The sequence below is a fragment of the Ambystoma mexicanum genome, chromosome 3p (genome assembly GCF_040938575.1).
Source record: "Ambystoma mexicanum isolate Mex_15411 chromosome 3p, UKY_AmexF1_1, whole genome shotgun sequence".
NCBI lineage: Eukaryota > Metazoa > Chordata > Amphibia > Caudata > Ambystomatidae > Ambystoma > Ambystoma mexicanum.
The window spans coordinates 77,144,897-77,168,853 of NC_090925.1; the positions used below are offsets into that span (position 1 = coordinate 77,144,897).

The following is a 23,957-nucleotide window of genomic DNA, read 5'->3' on the forward strand; positions in this document are numbered from 1 at the left end:
GCAGTTGGAAGCCTTGAGTTTCATTATGGTGTCGAATACCTCTTTGTTAGTCACTGGAGTGAATTGAAATGGGGGGCCAGTAGTGACATTTGATGTGGTCATTGATATAGTGGGTGGAGATTTGTCAGCTAGGAGTGTTTTTTACTATCAATTTTGTTTTGTAGTAGGAGGATTTTAGATGAGAGTGCGTTTTGAATAGTGGTGCACCAGTCTTTGCTAGCGTTAGAGGGTGCTGAAGTTTGACAAGGGCTTTCGAGTTCTCTAAGGATAGTAAAGAGTTCTTTACTATCTGAGGCCGCATTCGTAATGCGGAGGTTGAGGGCATTGGCTTTTTGGGTGATTATTGCTGATTTATAGGTTTTGTTGGCTTCAGCGAAGGCTAATGCCGATTCTGGGGTGTTGTTTTTCTTATGGATGTGTTCAAGTGATCTTTTTGTGCGTCTTAAGGTTACAAGCTCCTCATTGAACCAAAAGCAGGAGCGTTTATCATGTCTACGGGTTTTGGTGGTGATGGGAGCAAGTAGGTTGATGGTTTGGGTAAGGCCTTGTTGGTATTGGTCAGCTAGATAGGAGGGGTTGTTGGTGCCTAGAACTTTATGGGCAAAGGCAGCACTCAGTGCTGGGGTGAGTTTGTCGGAGGAGAGCTTTTTGATATTTCTAGTTTCAAATGTTTCTGGTTTTTTAGGGGTGATGTGCTCTGTACTGGCGTTGTTTATAGTGAAATTGATTACATAATGATCTGACCAATTGACTGGGAGGATGGAGTCAATGGTGACTAGAGAGTTAAGAGTGAGAAGCCAGTCTAGGGTTCTTCCTTTTGAGTGGGTGGGTTTATCTACCAGTTGTACGAAATTCATTTCTGACATGGTTGTATAAAATGTAGATGCTTCCGAGTCCAAGGGGTCATTGTAACCTAGGTTAAAGTCTCCGAGGACTATGCATTTAGTTTTAGGCTTGATGAGGGGCGTTAGGAGTAGTGGGATGTCCAAGTCAGGGTGTGTGTTTTTATTTGGTGATCTGTACACCACTAGTAAGTTGGTAGTGGTTTTGGGGTTGGAGGTATACTTGACTAGTAGGAGTTCATAACCTTGTATCTGTTCTATTGGGCAAGCTCTGATTTCTAGGGTGGTTTTGGCTATCATGGCGACTCCGCCTCCTTGGGTATTGGTTCTGTCTGTTCTCAGAATGCTGAATCCTGGGGGAATGGCAAGGGCTGGAAATGCTCCTGCTGCTGGGTGAAGCCAGGTTTCAGTAACCACCAGCATATCAAGGTGTTGGTCCTCAATGAGGTCATGGATATCTATAGCATGGGCACCTAGTGAGCGGGCATTAATGAGTGCAGTTTTGAGGCTGGAGGGGGGGGCAGGGGGTGGTGTGTTATCTACGATGGGGGGAGGATCAGTGGTTATGTTATTGGTTTGGTGTTGGAGTGGTGTGTTGTGAAGGCTTTTGTGTTGGAAATTAATGGACGTGGTGTTTGGTTTGGTCGGCGTATTGGGCGTGGTGGTGAGTGAAGTAGCTCGTGGGGGCATTTTAGTTCTAGACATGAGTCTATTGAATCTTTCAGTACCCAGGGTGGGAGTGGTTGTGTGGTTGATGCTGATAGGTATGGTGTAATTGTATATAGGCGGGTTGGGACTACGGCACGGGAGGTCTGAGGTTGCTACCTTCTTGATGGTGTTGGGTGAGATGTGGGGCTGAGGAGATGGTGTGGGGAAAGGGGGGTGTGTGGGGAGGAAAGGGGTGGGGCAGGGGATGGGGAAGTGGCGTGGGCAACCTGGTCTAACTAATCCTTCGCCAATCTTGATGAAATGTCCTCTGGTGCATAGTGTAGCATTAGGGACTATACAAAAAGGGAACATGATGATGCTGAGGAGCGCCAGCATTATATTAGTGGACTGGGAGCAATAGTCCAGCGCTGGCAGGCAGTGCTCTAATGTAATCACAGCATCAGCCTGGGTGGGGTGCACGGGCAATGGGTCACCTAAGTTCGTTTTTAACAAATCAGGGCACAGAAGAATAGGTCCCTAGCAAGGTGCACAGGCAATGGGTTACTTAAATTCGATTTTAGCAAATCAGGACACAAAAGCATAGGTCGCTAGCAAGGCGCACAGGCAAAGGGTCACCTAAATTCGATTTTAGCAAATCAGGGCACAAAAGCATAGGTCGCTAGCAGGGTGCACAGGCAATGGGTCACCCAAATTCGATTTTAGCAAATCAGGGCACAAACGCATAGGTCGCTAGCAAGGTGCACAGGCAATGGGTCACCTAAATTCGATTTTAGCAAATCAGGGCACAAACGCATAGGTCACTAGCAGGGTGCACAGGCAATGGGTAACCTAAATTCGATTTTAGCAAATCAGGGCACAAACGCATAGGTCACTAGCAAGGTGCACAGGCAGTGGGTCACCTAAATTCGATTTTAGCAAATCAGGGCACAAAAACATAGGTCGCCAGCAGGGTGCACAGGCAATGGGTCACCTAAATTCGATTTTAGCAAATCAGGGCACAAAAGCATAATTCGATTTTAGCAAATGAGGGCACAAAAGCATAGGTCACTAGCAAGGTGCACAGGCAATGGGTGGCCAAAAGTCGATTTTAGTTAGCATGGTGAGGAGTGGCATTATAATACGATCTTTGCTAGGGGAGTGACTGTGTGTGGGTACACGGAGGTAAGGAGTTCCAACTGTAAGTGGTTGATCGTGCAGCACGGTAGCAATAGCAGCTTACCTGGAGCAGGAAGGGCAGAGGTATGGGCCCAGGCTCCTACAGCTCCATACAAGCTCAAGACAGGGGAGTTTTTGTATGGAGGTCGGCTTTCATTGGAATTGAAGAATGGTGCGGCGGTCAACATGTGGCCGTGTTGTTGTAGCTGGTGGATTACAGATGCTATCGGCCTCAGGCAATTTGGATGGCCTTAGCCTCATGGTGTGAAGATGCAACTATGCAGCGTGTCGCGCTTGCTCTGTGGGGGCACAGGATTTAAACACTGCCCCAGGGGGGGCTGACCACACGTGCGCTACAGAGCGCAAACAGGAGCAAACAGGGTCGCCTGGCCTTAAGAGGCCTTTTGCAGAATGACACCAAGAATTGGAAACCACAAAAAGATTCTAGTACTCAGATCGAAGAGATTGTGTCAAACAATATAACACATTGGCTTACATAGATATGGAGGAGCAAGGCTGTGCAAGCACTTAAACATAAGGAAGAGCAATTTAAACGTAATTTTTCTATTGGACAGGCACTCAAGGTAGTTGTCGATAATAAATAGAAACCTTTGCAAACTTAGGAAGTTTAAAAAGAAAACGCACAGTGGTGTTTTGAACAGTTTGCATCTTGTGTAACAGGTTCTTAGAGATACACGCATAGTCATGGCAAGGGCTTCTAAGAGCCCCCAGCACTTGGGCATATAACTCTGCAGGGACCAATTGTAGAGTCTTTCTAAGCAGTCGCAGCCGATAAAAAAGATACTCTGACAACTTCATTGATCTGCACAGCAAGAGACAGATCAGCTTCCTACAAAAACCCAAGTTTCTTAACTTTGCTGGTATAGGAACTGGGGACATCTGAGAGGATTGAGGATACATAAATCTCTCTGGATCTTCAACATAACCTCTGTTTTAGGTGGATTCATTTGGGGACCATTGATATTGGATAGACTATAAAAGGGGCTATCATGAAGAGGGTGCATGGCAACGTTCTTCGGTGGATTATGCTTTGGTTGTATTCCACACCCTTTTGGATGATATTGGATATTTTGAATTCTGGTTACTTTCCGCTTCTCCGTCCCATGGTTTTCTGGGTCACAGCTTAGTTTCTCTTTCTTGCTCTGTGTATTTCCTCCTCTCTCAGTGTGCATTCCTTATGCCTTTCTATTCATCTTTGCTGTCTCAATGATTCAGCGTTTGACACCTCTGCTACACACACATATTCAGATGCGTATTGCCTCTTTATGCTCAACCATGGTGCTCCGGTGTTGATCGCCTTCTGGCAACAGTCCCACGCTTGGCGAGTCTGTGCACTGGCTCTCACTGCATGTGAGTTTTTTCACTCTGCATCCTCAGCCCTCTCCTCTGCTGAGCATGTTTATCATGTTCTACTTAGCTCTTTTGGGGACATGCTAGTTCTCAGGGAAAAGAGTGGGCGCTAATATATGAGTTATTCTCCCGTGGCCATCAAGTTTTCTTCTGTCTTCTCTGCTGGAATTTAGGAGATAGGTAGGGCATGTAGCTGTCAGTGGGGCACTGCACATGGATGCCATCTCCTGGGTCTCCGCTAGACCCTTTTTATGTATGAGAACCATTCTTTATTTATACTGGAAGCTAACATGTTTCCTTATATACTTCCCAGGGATCATATGATGAACTAGATCCCAACCTTCCATTATTTAGCTTTCACATTCTCCTTGACAGTGGAGTTGCTGAGTGTAGTGTTCAGTGAGCAGATGTACAGTTCAGTAGGAAGGAAGGGGAATGGTATGAGAGCTTCCAATGCTCACCATTGAATCATGAAAGTTCCAAAGGCAAAGAGAACGGGACAGGATAACCTGGGAGGACTGTGCCCAGCCAGACCCCATGGGCCCATCTCTTTCTTGCCCTCCAGGCTACGTCCACTGATCCAGCTGTGGACGAGGCTTTATAATAGAGTGAGTGGTGGGGTATGGATCCATGAAAAGTCCACATCCAGGTCCGATCAAGGAGAAGGGCCTGGGTCCTTCTGTAGCCGGCAATGATATGATATGATTTGGCATTTATAACGTGCCTATACTGTTTCAAGACGTGACGCGGCAAGGGAGGGGGAACAGAGGGAAGACAAAGACAACAATCTTACTAGGCCAGGTGACACTGAGATCGAGCAAGTGCAGGGGAGGGGGGAGAGGGAAAGTGCGGGTGGACAGGGAAGGGGCAGTGCAATACATAGGATCAACAGTGAACAAAAATATATAAAATAAATAAACAATAGGTAAAAAGTGTGACCAGCTAGGGGTAAGTGCAAACATCAAGTGTCAAGAGCTGGTAAGGGACTGTAGGTACACAGAAACAGTCCCCAAGTGCAGGTGTTGCTCGGGAGGCAGTGCAAGGTGTGCAACTTTTGGGGGAGGGGACATGGGCAGTTTCACTTCTGGCCAGGAGTTCAGCAGGGGAGAGGAGGAGAGAAAGCAGAAGCAAAGGGGATGGTCTTGAGATGCTTCCGGAACCGGCGATGGTTCTTATCAAGTTTCAGGTAGGCTGTTCCAGATGGAGGCCCCAGCCAAAGATAGAGATCTACCACCAACTCATTGCGGGTGTTGGAGGCGGATGAGCGAAGAGCTTGTGAAGCAAGATATTTAGGAAGAGAGAGTTGAAGGCTTTGAGGACCCATAAGGCCTTGTGGACAATGCAGAGGGTTTTGAACTAAATCCCCGCAGACACTGGGAGCCAGTGCAGAGATTTCAGTCCTGGAGAGATACGATCCCTGGGCTTGAGTCCAAGGACAAGTCTCGCAGTCCCATTCTGGATGAGTTTCACTGGGCGGAGAGTAGAAGCAGGCAGGTTTAGAAAGAGGCTGTTGCAGTAGTCCAGAGGAAACTGAAGAAGCATCCAGAGGACTCTATTCAGATATTGTGTATCAACATTTTGGATTTCACTTGATACAAAATTTACAAAGATGAGTCAATCATGTATCAATCCACACGCTAAGTCGGTAAACTGACGAGAATATTGGTAGCAGCACTACCAAGTGGGAGCGTATAATCATTTCTCCCACTTTGATAGAACCCTTGTGTCATTTCCCTAGACACTCCACGGCAGGCAGATCCAGTTGTGTCCACTCAATTAGTGGCTGACTATGCGGCATACTATTTAGGATTCCGAAGACGTGGATTAAATAATTCCAAAACTTCTATAGCAGTCGGAAACCGAAGATCGTTTTAGATCCACTCTAATATTAGATGACATGTTCTTAAATTGCTGCAATATTATAAAATTCGTTTAAAAATTCTTTCATATTGTCATCTGAATGTCATTGTGCCTTGAAACACTTGTGTATAGGCGCATTATAAATGCCATATCATATCATATCATATCATATCAATGCCTTTTTACATATAGACAAAACCTTTGTGTATGTACTGTTGTATGTGTATGTGCGTATTAGAATGTATGTTGATGAATGATTGAATTGCTCACTGCAGAAATTAGTTGGGTTATTTGCAATGTTTTAAAAAGAAATTGTTCTTCCTACAACTTAAATGTGATTTAGAGTGTGGATTGATACATGATTGACTCATCTTTGTAAAATGTGAAGTGAAATAAATAATTTTGATACGCAATATCTGAATAGAGTCCTCTGGATGCTTCTTCAGTTTCCTCTGGTATGGTAATACCCTTGTCCAGAGCGTAGGGTCCCCCTGTGTTTTTCAGTATAGTTGTTGCAGTAGTCCAGCCTAGAGAGGACCAGAGCTTTGGAGATAGTGAGATTCTGGGGGAAGGAGAGGAAAGGAAGGATACCTCTGAGGAGGTGCAGCTGGTAGTGTCACTTCTTAGAAACATCAGAGATGTGAGGGGAAATTTGAGAGTGTGGAGTCGAAGATGACCCCGAGGTTTTTAGCCTCACAGTTGGGAGCAGGAAGAGGGCCAAAAGAGGCCGACCAGAGAGCGACAGGAAAGGAGGGAGCAGGTGTGCCAATGAGGAGAATATTGGTCTTACTGGCATGAAGGCACAGATCATTGACAGCACACCACGCCTGGATAACAGACAGACAGTCAGAGATGAAAGAATGAGAAGAGGTGGCAGAAGGGAGCCTGAAAATGAGCTGAGTGTCATCCGCATAGTTCTGAAAGCTGGGGCAGAGAGCAGCAATGCGGTGGGCAAGAAGTGCCAGGTATTGGTTGAACAGCCATGGAGAGAGGTAAGATCCCTGGGGAATACCACAGGTAGAGCTAGAGATAGAGGAAGGACCCAAGTTGGACTTGGGAGGGTCGATCGGCGAGGAAAGAGGTCAGCCAAGCCAGGGCCTGATCAGTGATACCCAGGTAATCACTGAGACGGTTGAGCGGGATGGTATGGTTGACCGTGTCAAAGGCAGAAGAGATATCAAGTAAGATGAGGACACCGGGGGTATTGGAATCAAGGTTGGAGAGCAGGCCTTCACGGATGTTCAGGAGAGCAGTTTCTGTGCTTCGGGCAGCCCTGAAGCCAGACTGATGGTCATGGAGACAACCAACCGATTCAGTGTGAAGATTAAGCTGGGAGATTTGATTTTGATTTTGAAGGATTTATAATGTGCACCAGAATGAGGGAACCGTATTCGGGCGCAGATGACAACTAAGGCTAAGGTCATGAAACAAAGAGGAAGAGCAGAAGGTAGAGTTCTAATTCTACCACTTTCCTCCTTATTTAAATAGGAAAGTTTTCAATTTCTTCCTAAAGATGTCCAACGTTTCACACGTTCTGATTTCCAGTGGAAGTTCATTCCAAACTTTAGGGCCGAAGGCTCTGAAGCTTCTGTCTCCTCTTGATACACATTTAGTTCGAGGAGTACAGATCAGGAGTTTGTCCTTTGAGCGTAGGTTCCTTTTGGGATGATATGATGTAATTTTATCAGCCAAATATGTGGGTGCAAGCCCTTTCAAACATTTAAAAACTAGGCATGCTGTCTTAAACTTAATTCTATCCTCCACCATCAACCAGTGGATGAATCTCTGCATTGCTGAAACATGATCCCATTTTCTAAGGTTCCCGATTACTCTAACTGCTGCGTTCTGCGCTCTTTGAAGTCTATCCATGTGTTTTTGAGGGATTCCCGCTAACAAACTGTTGCAGTAGTCCAAGTGGGGGTTAGTCATTGGGCCTCATTACGAGGTGGGTGGTAAGGGATTACCGGCACTGGTAAGGGCACCGGTGCCTGTAATCCCTTATCGCCCTACTACGAGGTCCCTTAGCGGGTCCCTTCCTTAACGCCTGGTTTTACCAGGCGTTATGGAAGGGACCCGTTAAGGGACTTCAGAGCTAATAATGGTACCGCAATTTGCGGTACCGTTATTAGCACCTTCCCCCTTCCCATTAAGCCCTATGTGGCTGAAATGGGAATGGAGAATGGCTTTTTCAATGGGGACTTACCGGTCCCGCAAAGGTTTGAATAGACCGTTAAGTCCCCATTGAACGGGACTGGACACAGTACCGGTATTGGAGGTAGTCATGGCGCTAATAGTGCCATGACTACATCCAGCCTCGTAATAAGGCCCATTGCCCCCACCACAGCTGCCCTATCTTCCATTGGAATATAAGGTAGTATAGTCCGTAAAGATCATCGTGCAAAGTGCACTGTTTTTACCTTTGCTCCCACCTGACTCTCACTTCCCAAATTCTCCTGCCACCAGCAGCCAAAGTGTTTACATTTTTTGGCATACTGCAATTGTTCACCTAAAATCAGTGGAGGAGGATATTGTCTTTCCTGTGATATTTTATTCTTTGGACCAAACAATATAATTTCTGTCTTTGCTGTGTTTAACTGTAGGTGGTTATCAGTCATCCACTCCTTGAGTTCTTCCATCCATTGATTGATTCTTTCGAAGGCATCCTGACTTTTCTGGAGTTCCATATATAGCTGTGTGTCATCTGCATATGAATGAAACAACAAACCATACTTCTTAAATATTCGGAAGACTGGGCAAAAGTACAGATTGAAAATGAGAGGGGATAGGCAGGAACCCTGAGGAACCCCACATTCCAGCTCGGCCATCTGAGAAATGAATCCATCCAGTATAACCCTTTGCGATCTATCTTTAAGGAATGATTCAAACCATCCCACCACTTCGTTGGATGCTTTTCCCACTTGCCCTTTCTGTTCTGCCATTATCTGATGATTCACGGTGTCAAAGGCTGCGGACAGGTCCAGCATCAGCAATACTGTTGACCTTCCCCCATCCGCAGCCTTTAACAAGTTGTCATGTGCGGCCAAAAGAGCTGACTCTGTGCCGTGATTTGGGCGAAATCCTGACGGAAGGTTGTCCAACAATTCTTCCTTGTCTACAAATGCTTGGAATTGGGAACAAGACACTTTTTCCAATATTTGTGTTGGCCACATCATCAAGTTTGCCACCTGTCGATAGTTCTTCATTATTTCTGGGTCTAAATTGAATTTTTTTAACTGTGAATTTATAAATGCTTTTTTTATAGCTTTAGGCACTTGAGTGTCTTGTAGAGACTTATTCACAAAAGTCCTAATAAATGGTGTAAGTTAATTTGCTAAACTTTTAGCCACACAGGCTGGTATCCGACATGACAGGTCATTTGTGGGTTTTAGTTGACTCAAGAGCGTACAGATCATCTTTTCGTCCACCATTTGGTACTGGAAAGCTGTCTCTCCTTGTTTTGTTTTCTCTTGTTCTCTTTCTTCCTCAACGTTTTTCTCACATCTTGGGGCCCTTCCTTGTTCTATGTTCTCTAAAATAGTAATTATCTTTTCTTTAAAGAAAATATAAAATGTATCTGCTTGCTCCTGGGATGTGGCTGTATTGGTGTCCATGCAAGCCGGTTTACCAAATCTCTAGACCACCTCAAAAATGGCCTCCGATTGGTTACCAGCTTGCTTAATATCTTTATGTAAATAGTCCCGTTTTGCCAGAAATAAGGTGGTTTTATATATTTTTAGGACTGCCTTTGCTCTGTCAGCATCATTATTATCCTTGGAGTATCTCTAGGTATCATTAGCCTTACGCAGTTGTTTTCGCAACAGGCAAGTTCTGGACTAAACCAAGATTTGGACTTCTTGGATTTCTTTTGTTTCAGAGGTGCATATTCATTACAGATTTCCTCTAAAATCTCCATACCTTTATCAAAATATTCTTCACATGTCAATGAGCAGTCAATTGTATTCAATGTGTCCTGGACTTCTCCCCCTGGAACTTTATCCAGGTCGGTAACAGCACATTTCCAAGTTGGTGGCATTTCTCTCCTTCCACCCTTTTGTAACTCCTTACTGGAGAGCGTAAACAGCTGGATATGATGGTCTGGCCATAATATTGGGCATGTTTCTTTAAAGGTTACAACGTGTCCCCTAGTGGCCAACATACCTAGAAAATGTCCTTTGTTATGAGACGACGCAGTTGTCAGCATTGCCAATCCATGGTTATCCAGGATTTCTTTCAAGGCCATTGCATCTGGATTGGTCGAGCTGTCCAGCCAAATATTCCAGCCTCCATGGCAGAGCAGTTCCTTATATTTACTCCCAGTTAATGTCAGGTATAGGTCCAGTGATTCCAAGAAGTTTCCTAATGGACCTGGTGGCCTATAACCAAACATCACTTTTATAGAGGTGAAGTTAGACATTGTAATGGTAAAATCTCCCCAATCGAATTCCACCATATGGGAGAGGGTCATTGCTGATTTATAGATAATCGCAACGCCAGCTTTTCCAGGAGTTTGCCCAGGAAAGGAGTGATGGAGATTGGGCGGTAATTAGCCGAGTAGGAGGGGTCGGCTGAGGGTTTCTTAAGAAGAGGGTGCACAAGGGAGTGCTTCAGGGGGGAAGGGAAGACTCCAGTGGCGAAGGAGTGGTCACAGAAGCCAGGGTGACTTTGTGGTCCTTGATGGTTTTAGAGGAACAGGGGAGAACCTGTTTGGTAAGGAAGAGGTCAGGTAACCCTTTTTAAGTTTACAATATGGGACACTGCTTCAGAGGCTGGGAAGGCACACGTACCTGAATCTTCTGTAAGAGACATTGGACAAGGCGAGGCTCTGTGGAGGGAATAAGACTGAGCATCATTTAGGAAGAACCTGCCAGATCTTTGTTTTATTTGGGAAGGTCCAATTCTCATGTGATGCGTTTCATTCTTTTAACAAGTGCCCGGATAAATGCAGTAGAATGAAGCCCATGAGCTTGGCAACCTTTTGGTCTGGGGTAGAAACCCTGTGACGGCTCATTCCAGAAATAACCAAGATGTGGATCGATAAGTGGAAGACCGGCTGGCATGTAGGTGCATGCAATTGTTAGCCCACCGTGAGGACACAGAAAAGCGGCAAAGCACTTGCAGACGTGCATGCACAGTCAAAGTCATCTGAAGAACTAGATGCATGCTCTTGTCAGGTGGACGTGCAATGTCACTTGCAGGCAGTGCCACCAACTGAAGCAATGCAGGCAGATTCTTTGTAGAAGGGGATGCACACTCACTCGTTAGTAGACTAGACTGCTTGGGCACTGGCTGGCTGCTGCATTGCAAGCAGGTACTAGCTGAGCAGGGGCATCATGCCCCGGCCTATGTTGCTTAAGGTATAGTAACACTGGATTTGGTGGATCAATTATACTAACTTACTGTTATACAATCCAATTTGCCTTAGAATCAGTGATACATTTCGACTTACAAATCACTAATTTCAGATTAGAATATACGTGCTCTGCTATCTCCACACAGACAATATGTATGCATTAACTTTCTTAAATCAGCCACGTGGCTGGGTGGCACTCAGGATTAGTGCCCCAAATGCACTGGTCACATTCTACTAACAAGCGATACACATGCCCAGTCAACGTGTACGGTTTGCCTGTATTTGCGATTAGATTCAGGAGGAATCTGTGCCCACATCTATTTTTTTCTGATATGGGCAGGGATTAGAGAGAGGTCAAAATAAATGTGATCTGGTTGCAGGATTTAAATGATAGCCTCGCCATTTGTATCAGTCAAATTTATTCAGATCGTTTCAACATTCATTCACCGTCTGAGTCTCTAAAGATTAAGGATGACTGCACCTGTAAGAGCCAAATAAGGAATACACTGGAAGAATCTCAAGAAGAGGCTGTGATGCTGACACCCACCGACATAGCTTAGTTCTCAGTGGGTCTTCAGCGTGACTGGACTGATGGCGAACACCTTCATTGCCACAGTGAATTTAATGAAGTGGATCAAAGGTCTCGAATGTAATGTCAGAAACATCATCGTCTCCAGCCTGGAAATCACCATTTTTGTCCTCCAACATACAGCATTTGCAGTTTCTGTCTGTTATATTTACTGGTAGGAAACCGTTCTTCCAGATGAAGTCTTGATGGTTAATGCTGATGTGTGTTTTGCTTTGTGTAGCTCGAGCCTTTGGTTTGCAACTTGGTTTGGTGTCTACTATTGCTTAAAGATTGTGAACTGCAACCTCCCATGTTTCATCTGGCTGAAAGTACAATTCCCGAAGATTGTGTCCTGGCTACTCATTGGCTCAGTGTTCGTCTCTTCAGCAAAAGGCATTTCCGGAGCATTTCATATGCATGGAAAACCTCCAGCCAAGCAAGTTTTTAATAAATCCATTGCCTTGGGAAATGACACCCTGGATGACTTCCTGTTAGTAAATCGATCTTCTATGTGTTCAATATGACACTCAAGAACGACACACCATATGTCCTAGTCACATTTGTCTACTGCAGGTATCAACTTGCAAAGTTGGCCTGTGTTCGCAATTGATTCAGAAGGAATCTGTGCCAAGATCTGGGTTTTCCATATATGGGAGGGAAATAGAAGGATAAAAATAACTTTAAGCTGGTGGCAAGATTCAAATGATAGACTCCCTATTTGCATCAGTCAAATTGATGTAGACCTTTTGAACATTCATGTATAGCCAGAGGCTCTAAAGAATACGGATGACTGCATCGGCAAGAGACAAAAAAAGACAGTCACTGGAAGAGGTTCAAGGAGAGGCTACGATGTTGACAGCCACCAGCACATCTGAGTTAGTTCTCGGTGGGGTCTTCAGCGTGATTGGACTGATGGGGAACACCTTCATTCTAACAGTAAATTTAATGAAGCGGATCAAAGATCTGGAAATTAATGTCAGAAACATCATCATCTCAAGCCTGGCAGTTACCAACATTTGTCTCCAATGTACAATGTTGACAGCTTCTGTCTGTCATATTTACTGGGAGGAAAACGTTCTTCTGGATGAAGTCTTGACGGTGGATGTTGCTGTGGGTGATGGTTTGTGCTGTTCAAGTCTCTGGTTTGCAACCTGGCTTGGTGTCTACTACTGCTTAAAGATTGTGAACTGCAACCACCCATGCTTGATCGGGCTGAAAGTGCAATTCCCAAAGATTGTGCCCTGGCTACTCATTGGTTCAGTGTTGGTATCACTGGCAAATGGAATTTCTGGAGCATTTGCTAGACATGGAAACGATACAGCAAAGCAAGCTTCAAATAATTCAGAAAATATAACTCCCGTTGCCTCGGGTAATGGCACCATGAATGACTTTGTGTTGGTAAATGGGCCTTCCACCCTGTTAATTATCCAACTACTTATTTCTTCTGTGGCCTTCATAATATTCTCTTTCGCCATTGTGGCAATAATCACATCCCTGCTCAGGCACATGCGGCGGATGGCACAGAACACGGTCAGCTTTCAGAACCCAAATCTCAAGGCTCACGTGGGAGCTCTGAAGACATTGGTCATGCTACTGATCCTGTATCTCACCTTTTATCTATCTCATGTCCTCGTTTTTGTAAAACCGGTAGCTCTGGAAAGTTTTCGATTGATTACATTTAAGCTTCCAACCTTTGCCTTCCCTGCCCTGTGCTCCCTAATCCTAATTCTTGGAAACCCCACTATGAAGAAGACACTTGTCAAGATCTTTTACCAGCCCAATTGCTGCAAGCGAGAAGGTGCTTAGCTGATGTCCTAAGCTTAGCATCTTAAAACCTCACTCCAGTACACTACTAGCCTTAGTAAGAAAAGGCACTTTCTTCCATGAATGAACAACTAGCGAACGAGACGTAGATACGCTCACAAACCTCAACATCTGTAACATCTGATCAAGAGTGAAATCCCAAAGACATTACCTTTGCCTGTATTCCCAGGACATAGAAGGAATGCAGCAGGTCAGACACATATTTTAAATGTGCTGGTATCTTTATGATAGTTCGTAGGTCTAGTTATGGATTTCTTTGGATTATTACCGCTTTTAAATTATCATTTTCAAAGCTAGAAATATGTTGAATTTGTGAATTTGCGAGCAGTAGGAGAAGCAGACTGCTTCAAGATGTGTAAAATGTAGCAGTAATAGTCACACATCAAACATTTATTTTTTTGCACCTGTGTCTTTTCTGGTATATTGGGTACTTCTGTAGTTTTATACCAATAGTAGAACTGCGATGGATTTGCAGGTGATATGTGAAACCCCTGTTTTTGTTTTTTAAAAATTTTGGAATCTCACGCTTCATGGATTCTGTCTGAAATTGTAGTTTGCCAAACAGCCCCATTCTCATATAACCCTGTCTCTAAAAAGTGGTGTTCGTGGATTCAACCTGAGTGGGACATGCAGCAGAAAAGGGTGCACATGTAAAACTCAACAGCAGCATCCATGCACTGTACTTGAGGTTGATATTTGGATATATCACTGTTAATTTTGTGACCTGAAACAGCAATTTAATGTAATCACCAGCATTTGCCTCAAAATAATAAGCTACAAAGCTGATACAGCTGTGCAAGATGCTGCCTATTGGACTAATTACAATGGACGCACATTCCAGAACACAGACCTAACTGTACTGTGCTACTGTTAAAAGATGCCAGCCCAAATGCCGGCTACCCACACTCTGTACAGCGCTCTGCTGCTCTGGAGCTAGGTCTGCGCTTTAAACAATAAAATAAAAATAAAATAAAAAAGAACATAGTAGCATTCAATATGTTTGAAGATCAAATTCTACATCAGTGATGATCTTGGTTAGTAATTGTTATCGTCCATTAGTGAAGTGATTCAGCCAAAATTTTCATTTTAGGGTAGTGATCAGCTAAAACAACCTGACACTAGACAGTTGAGTCTGTATAGAATGTATTTTTAGCAATGTCTTGAGCAAAGCTAACCAATACTCATTTGTCTATACTTTCATTTCACCACCAAATGCATTATGGGACTATTCTTGGCTTCCTCAGCAGACTTTAAGTAATAAGGACCCCTAACACTACTCTTGGTATTATTATTATTACCGTTTTACTCCACTCATTATCTCTCTTTATATAAAAGGGAAAATGTGTGTGTGTCTGTTCGAAATGTTCAGCCTACTTCCCAATGTTCAGCCTACTTCCCACATGCTACACAGCTGAAATGCACAAGCCGATATTTTACTCAAACTGGCTGCGCGGCTTCGGTTATGTCCGGGGCAGCATTTTTATCAGGGCATCTACCTGTGATGTCCGTTTCATCTGATCTGCATAGCTTGTTCTGTGCAGGGTTCCTGTGACTCTCATATCAGGTACGCGCTGAGGTCCTCTCTCTGAGCCGCTCTTGTTTGACAGAGCCTGAGCGATGATTTGTCTGTCTACCTCTCTATAGATTTCACGGTGGGGCTCATGTAGATTTAATTTGAGTTATTTTATTCATGTTTGGGGTCTCCGCTCGATTTTTAGCTATGTTGCATCGGGCTGGGGTACAAATTCGAGTGGGCCACACCATTTGGAATGATGTAACATCAGGTGGTAGTCACTATTGTTCCTTAGTCACTATAGAGCTGCCCTCTGGTAGTGATAGCCCCTTTTATTGATTTTTGCTCCTAGGTTCCGATCACAGCTTAGTGACGTTGACCTAAATAACTGTTACCAGCTCATCACGTGGGATTTGATTCTGGCTGATTTCTGGCTTACCTCTTCCTGGGGAAGGTAGGATTGGTTAGCCTTTTTCAGAGCACTGTGATACTGTGGATCTATTGTAAGAGCCTGATGTCTAGACTCTAAGCACTGTCTTACCTTGTAGATTGGTGGCGCTGAAGACCTCCATTGAGTGGCTAGCGAGTCTGCCAATTGGTTGGCCTTTACATTTTTCACACAGAGTTTCACGTCCTTGTATAAAGAGATTGTCACACCTTCCCTTTTTGGTTCTTACCTCTGTAGACACATCACACATATGCTTGTGTATTCTCAAGATCTATGTTCGTCTTGATGAAGGCCGTTTATTTATGACACTGCAGCTGGAGACAAGATGGCCGAAACACATTATGTCGACCTGACTATACAACAACTATCAGCAATGCTTAAATTAGGGCAGGCCCTACCCAACAAAGCAAAGGGATTGAAAACAAGATACTGCAAAATATCAGTGTCTCTTTTATGTGTCTAAAAAAAGCTATATACTGGTACTAATGTACAAACTATTGTGTGAAGGCCCTCCTTGTGGCCAATGAATGTGTATAAATGTACTGTATGTAAATGTGTTGTTTTGAAGAAAAGATTTATAGAAGACCTGTGGGTGCAAAAGAATAAAACAGATGTTTTTTTTTTGAGAAACTGAACAACTTTATTGTACTTGCTGCAAAAGAATATACACAACAAAGAGGGGAGTGTGACAGAATAGCCTTGACCAATCACATTTTGTTTATCTATAATTTCTCTGGAGGTTCAAGGCTTACCAGGAACCCTTAGAGTAAATCCTGACATTATCTGAAATGCCAGAATATTGTGAGTTTTTACAGAACTAAGCTCTCTCGAACATTTTCAGTGGTCAGGCAAAACGTTTCACGTTGGTTGCGTTAAAGACATACAAAAAGGGCATTTGTGGTTCAAATTCATTATCAGTCTTGTTCGGCAGAGGGCTTTGTTGGATCGGTTGAGGGAATGGGATTTAGTTGAGAGAGAGAGAGATAGAAAATGGAATTTCGATGAGGGAGATGTAGAAAAATATATTGTAAGGGAGGTAGAAAATTAAATTAGTATTTGCTTCAGGGAGAAGGAGATTGTTTAAATAGGATGAATCATCCTACTGTTATTACATCCAAGTGACCGATTTGCATGACAGACACATGTATTGTCAGCATAAGGAGGAGGAAATTACAGAACTATTTGGAGGCAGGCAGATTACGTTTTGTGTCTACAACTCGTGCCATCTTTTTGTGGTGAGAGAAACTACTTGTTGCTTGCGTACAAATAGTCTTGTAATTCTTGGGAGATAAGAGAGTGGGACTCACCACAAGTCTGTCAGTAACCTGTGAAATTGGTGGTAATGGAATTAGCAGTTGTATACTAATTGACTTTTCACAATTGACCTCGGGAGAATTGACCTCAGGAGAATTGACCTAATTTAGAAGGTCAATTAGGACATATATGCGGGGGAAACCCCCGCAACCCCTCACCCAATCCAAAATCCCCCGCAATCCCCCACCCAATCCCCTTATATTATTTAGAATCCAAAACCAACCCAATACAAATATAAAATAACTAAATTAATAAAAAGGTCAATTGTGCAGAAGGTCAATGAGGACCACTATAATTAGGTAAATTGTGCAAAAGGTCAATTGTAAAAGGTCAATTTGGGTAATACCGAATTAGCGCCATCAACACTGTTCTGCTGGATCATGAGCTGGCACAAATACCACCGACTGTAAAAGCAGCCGGTGCTATGACAGCCGGCCACACGCAGCGCAAACACTGCCACATCACAAGTACATGTTTGGCGGTATTAGCACCAAAATGTGGCGCAAATACCGCCAAAAACATGGCGCAGTTATCTCCAACATCCATCTGGAGCTAAATGGAGAAGGGTGCCTGAAATGAAGCCACAGATGATCCCAATCCAACCCACAGGCTCACATAAGGCACACCCCTACACCAAACACTGTTTCCAACATCATACTGCCACTAGCCACTGTGAGCTGGGGCAGGTAGCTGATCATGCTGTGCCTCGAAGTAGAGAGGCTGGACAACCAGGACAGGACACAGGGAGCACAGGGGGGGCAGCAAGAGGAGGAGGAGGAGAGCCAAGCAAGGTGTGCCCCAATCCCCAGGGTCAGAACCTCACCTTGGACCCTTACTGACAGCCAGTTGGTCTCTCTGTACCACCTCAACAGGGAACCATAACAGAGCTGCTTACCACAATACAGGACGAAATAGGGAGCAGGATCAACACCCAACGACAGCTGTGCCCCCACTGCTGAAACTAGTGTCTGTCATACAATTCCTTGTAACTGGCACCTTCCACCACTCTGTGGACATGATGCATGGCATGGCACAACCCACAATCTGTGCAGTGCTGGCCCAGGTGCTTGAAGCCCTCCTGCGGTAAGTGCAATGTCACATCTGCCTACCACCCCAGCCCAGCTCAATGCCATGAAGGCACAGTTCTATGCTATTGCCCAGATGCCAAATGTTATCGCTGCCCTGGACAGAACCCATGTTGCGCTGGTGGCCCCCCAGACCCATGAAGCAGAGTACCGAAACAGCAAGCACTACCACTTCATGAATGTGCAGGTGACCTGCAACCCCAACCTCATCATCACCCACTGTTGTGCCTGCTACCCTGGTTCCACCCATGATGCCATGGTCCTACAGAACAGCACATGCCAGGATACATGGAGAGGCACAGAGGACAACGAACATGGATAGTGGGTGAGTAGAAAAGGTAACACGCATGCATTGTGGGTCACATGCCCAAATCCGAATGACCACACAGAGGCTGGCATGACAAGCAAATGCAAAATCTGGACTTGACCACATCCCACACCATCATCACAGTACAGACCAGTGAGCATGCCCATGTTGGACCTAGATACATGGAGAAGCAATAGTACACATACACTGTCAACCAAATACACCAACATGACTACAGGTACCACAATGCAACATGCACCCACCAAAGCAATGCAGAGAAATTGCAAAATTTCCACACAGCTCAACATCCCTGCCAATGCCACCGCCATGCACCCATGTGCGGCCAACACGTAATGCCTCCTTTTGCCACCAGATGCCCAGGGAAGATCCATGGGGAACCGAGAAACATGCCCCATGCACAGTGTGAACACACATCCACATGACAGCCACCAAGTCCGCTGGACATGTCAGCGACAGACACCCAACCTAACATATGCTGCAAGGGAATAGGGTGCATGTGAAGCACGAAGAATGCAGGGCACGAGTGACACTGCATGAATAGACACATGCCGCGAAATCAAAGCCCATGTGCAAGCACAAGTACTCCACTGACCTGATCTTGTGTAAATACACCATGACTAATGCCTGTGTCTGATCCACAAACACTGCAAGAGAATGCCTACAACCATGCTCACAGCAGGACCTGGGTCTGCATCGAGCGTACCTTTGGCCTCCAGAAGGCACATTTCCGCTACCCCAACCATACCGGTGGAGCCCTCATTGTACGCTCCAGAGAAAGTTTGGAAAATCGTGATTGTGTGTGCTATGTTGCCCAATATCTGCCTGAGGAGAAATTTTCTGTTACCCCCTGACGTGGGCATGCCACCCCCAGGGGATGAGGAAGAAGTTCCTGTGGCAGAGGCAAATGCACGTGAGGGATGGGAGAATTTGGTCATTTATTTATTTTCATTCTTTTTAAGAGCTGCACGCCCTTGGGCCTCAGAGCGCATGGAGAAAGAAGGAGAGTCAGAGATAGTCAACAGGAACAGGAAGGAAGACATTTTTATCTGCTGAAAAGAGGATAGTTTGTATTGTCCTCTTAAAGATCGCCAGGGAAGATGAGGATCTTATATTGGGTGGAAGAGCGTTCCATTCCCAAGGTGCATGTGTTTCAAAACTTGTACCGCCAAACTTTTTCCAGCTGGTAGCGTGGTTGAATCAAGGAATGGTTCTCATTGGAGTGCAGTGTCTGAGCAGAATGTCTTAAGGAGAATCTGTCAATTAAATACTGAGGAGCATCCTTGTTCTAACATTTATAGGTACATTCTTTGCTTAGCATGTAACCAATGAAGTTTGCAGAGACCATAAATGGCCTAAATGCGCCATTGTGGGTGATCTGCAAACTTTGCAAATTTGCTTGCGATGTACCAGTGAACAGGCTATTGCAGTAGCCTTACCGAGAGTTCACTAGTGGAGTGGCCAGTAAGGATCTGTTTTTTATGGAGGGATAGGGTCGAATTTGATGGAGAAGTTTCATCATATAACCACATGAAGAGCGAATGAATGAGAGTGTGGTTTGATGGACAATTCATGGTAAAAAATAAAACCCAAGGTTTTTACAGATGTGCTAAGTGGAATCTGTATGCCAGCGATGGAGAAGTGAGAATACAGCAAATCAAGTGATTTCATACGAGGACCAGAAGCAATAATGAGAAGCTCTGTCTTTTCATTGTTCAAAGACAAAGAGTTAAGCGCCATCCAGGATTGAACTTCTGAGTAGACTCTATTCAAAACATTGGTATCTACTGCATGTGACCCAGTAAGTTTGAATAGTACCCAGGTATCATCTGCGTTAGTTAGCATATTTGACGCCCAATCTGTCAAGAAGGTTGACAAGAGGCCTTATATCAGTGGTCTTTAAACTTTTTTGGCCAGGGCCCCCCTGAGCAAAATTTGGGCAGGTCGGGACCCCCCAGAAATGCCAAATGGACAGTATATATTGCGCGCCGTCACCTGCTCCCATCAAAGTCGCTGGGCTCCCTCATCCCACTCCTACCCAGTCGCTGGTCTCTCCCCACCCCATCACACACCCAGGGCTCTCCCCACTCTGCTCCCATCACTATCCCATGGTTCCCGCCCATTGTGCTCCCACCATAGTCCCTCGGTTCCCCCATCCCGTTCCCAACACAGTCTGAGGGCCAGTGGCGGCTGGTGAATCTTTTTTAAGTGGAGGGGCATTAAGGGGAGGTTCGGGGGGGTTTCCCCTGTGAATTTTCTTTTAAATAATAGGTTAAAATGTTGCATTGTAGAGCATACTTTTAACAAAAAATGGGTAAATAGCCAAACAGTTTGCAATTGTTGCTGGGAGTCCAGGGGGCAGGCATTGATATTTTATTTCTATCGCGCTCGTACACAAGTGTTTCAGAGCGTGACAAGGCAAGGGAGGGGAACAGAGGAGAATAAAACAGCGATCTTACTAGGCCCAGTGACATTGAGAACGCGCAAGTGTGAGGGGAAAAGTGCATGGAAGGGGGGAGAAGTGGAAAGTGCGAAGCAGAGGAGAAACAGATAAATAACAATAAATAAATAATAAAGGCAACAAACAGTGGTAGTGCAGCCAGCAATTTGCAAGTGCTACGTTTAAGGCAGCAGACAGGGTAGGTCTGATAAGTGCAGGAAGAAAGATGGTTCTCCTCAAGTTTTAGAGTGGCAGGGCGCTGTTCCAGAGGGAGGCCCCAGCCGAAGACGGAGATCTACCCCCAGCTCGTTTCTTTGATAAACGACTGACCCTGAGGGAGTTGGAGGTAGAGGAGTGAAGAGCTCGAGAGGGGAGGTATTTGCGGAGGAATAGCTGAAGGTATTTTGGACCGAGGCCCCAGAAAGCCTTGTGGACAAGGCAGAGGGTTTTGAATGATAGATGTTCGGTAAAAAGATACCATCCCTGTCCCCTGGGCCCCACTGGTCCTAACACAATGAACATGATTATGTGTATATGCAAGGCGCTGCACATTCATACAGCAATCACTCTATCATTCTCATGAGCATCCATCACCATACACTCACTCATAACGCATCCATACACATGTTTAAATAAAAACAATGAACATAAACGTACCTTCTGCATTGGCCTGTGTGTGGGTGCTGCTCCAGCTGCTCTGTCCGTATGTGCGAGGAGGCGCAGGAGCTCCCCCTCGGACATACAGACATGCAGTGCCCCAGCCAGCATTTCCAATGAGCTATGCAATGCTGGCGAAGCAAAACGCCCCAGCACTTGCATGGCTCAGTGAGCATGTGCGGCTGGGGAACTAAACTGAACTGTCAAAGGGAAACAGTGTTTCCCTTTGACAGTTCAGCCAGCCCAGGAGCACTCCATTAGCTGGATAAAGCAGCTGAGGGAGTGCTCACTGTTTCACTGGGCTGGCTCCTTAGCTCCTCCATAATGGGTGAGGGGCCACTATGCAGTTAGTAATGTTGACCATTGTTGCTGATTATATCACAATTTACTTACATTTTAACACAAAGCACCCCTTTGGGTACTATTGAAACAGTGGGCTTCATAACTACTCTATAAGGCTTATATAGATATTAAATAAAATTGCAGATCCCTGTGGCACTCCACACTTTGAGAGGATGGTAGGAGCCTGGGCATTCTCGACAGCCACTCTAGATGTTCTGGGGCCCAGAAAAGATGTAATCCCTTGGGTGGCCATCTCTGAACAGTTGGCGATGTTCTTCAGATTCTCTTGCAGCATGTTATGGTCAATGACATTGAATGCTGCAGAGAGGTCCAACAACATGAGCAGCGCTGGGTGACCCTGCTCTATGCTCCCTCTGATGTTTGATATGAGATCTAAAAATCATCTCAGTTCGATGTTGGGCTCTGAACCCGGATTGGTGGACATTTAAGATTTTATTCTCTTCTATATTCCTCTGAAGCTGCAAACAGGCCACTTTGTAAATGATTTGTAAGAGAAAAGGAACATTAGTCATTGGACGATAGTTTTTAGCTAGTGCTGGATCAAGAGTGGCTTCTTTTAACAAGGAGGTTATTCAAACATCCTTCAAGGAGGCAGACACAATGCCATCCCTGAAGGACATGGTGATCATTTTAATGATTCAGGGAGTAAGGACATCGAAGGAATATTTTAGGATGTCAGTAGGACATGAGTCTCCTAGACATTATGTGGATTTGAGCCTTGTCAATATATCAGAAACTTCTGTCTCTGAACAGACACAAATGACAAATCTGGGAATTGAAGGATCAATGTTATTCCCAATGGTATCAGTGACATCTTCCTGGCTGTTGTTGGATGTTAAGCAAGCCTGCTGATTGGCAATATTCAATTGCTGACCAGTTGTTTTGGTCAGGAATTAGTTTTGTATAGTCTGACACCAGTCCAAATCTTTAAGGGTGGGTGCAAATGAAGAGGTATGATTCTCAAATTCTTTAAGAATTTTGCACAGTTCGTTAGAACTGGATTTGGCGTTATCTACACGTAGGTTGCACGTTTCCATTTAATTATGGCTTTTTTTAAAGAATGGACCCCTCAATTGAGAGATTCCTGGTGACAAACGGTGGGACGACGGGGCTTATTTTGAATTTATATAGGCTAGTGGACGAGATATCTGACCAGCGAGTATGGCCATACATGACCCGATGGGAGCAGATATTGGGAAGACCAAGGTTTGCACAATATGATACGGCAGGGACTGATAGACAGTTTCTTTTGACACAAACCATGAACCACTGTGTGACACCATCCCAATCACTAAACACGACAATGAAACAATCAGGAATGTCCTACCATTGATTCATTGTTATGGTTTTTACTTGTTATGGTTTGTATGGAATGAAGTGCCCCAACTATCCCACCTCTCACCACCAACTCCCCAGCACACTGTCTCCCTCCCACCTCCCACCACCAACTCCCCAGCACACTAGCCCCCTCCTACCACAAACGCCCCAGCACACTATGCCCTCTCCCATCACCAACTCCCCAGCATACTTAATCCCCCCTCCCACCACCAACTCCCCAGCATGCCCACTCATGGCGGCCAGTGTCCCAGAGTCGTTCACAGGCAGGGCCTCTTCCCCACTCTCTGCCGGGCTCTGGTGATTTTGTGCGAAGAAGGCACTGGGACAGTCGTTGCAGCATGCCCTGCTGTGAGCCCTCCATGGGTGTGGTGGAGGTGGATGGGAAAGAGTTTGTCACCACGTGCTGCTGCCAGATAAATAACAATAAATAAATAATAAAGGCAACAAACAGTGGTAGTGCAGCCAGCAATTTGCAAGTGCTACGTTTAAGGCAGCAGAGAGGGTAGGTCTGATAAGTGCAGGAAGAAAGATGGTTCTCCTCAAGTTTTAGAGTGGCAGGGCGCTGTTCCAGAGGGAGGCCCCAGCCGAAGACGGAGATCTACCCCCAGCTCGTTTCTTTGATAAACGACTGACCCTGAGGGAGTTGGAGGTAGAGGAGTGAAGAGCTCGAGAGGGGAGGTATTTGCGGAGGAATAGCTGAAGGTATTTTGGACCGAGGCCCCAGAAAGCCTTGTGGACAAGGCAGAGGGTTTTGAATGATAGATGTCCGGTAAAAAGATACCATCCCTGTCCCCTGGGCCCCACTGGTCCTAACACAATGAACATGATTATGTGT

At 45.1% G+C, this 23,957-nt stretch overlaps 1 protein-coding gene across 1 annotated transcript; it reads left to right on the forward strand.

Moving 5' to 3' along the window:
• The first annotated feature begins 12,601 nt into the window (after nt 1-12,601).
• Nucleotides 12,602-13,621, forward strand: LOC138579763 (taste receptor type 2 member 116-like). The gene has a single exon (XM_069649997.1). It carries the CDS (start codon nt 12,602-12,604, stop codon nt 13,619-13,621), a length of 1,020 nt encoding a protein of 339 aa, XP_069506098.1.
• Nucleotides 13,622-23,957: the final 10,336 nt, after the last annotated feature.

Excerpts from the sequence above, each read along its gene's own strand:
- LOC138579763 (XM_069649997.1), top strand. The coding sequence starts at position 12,602 with ATGACTGCATCGGCAAGAGACAAAAAAAGACAGTCACTGGAAGAGGTT.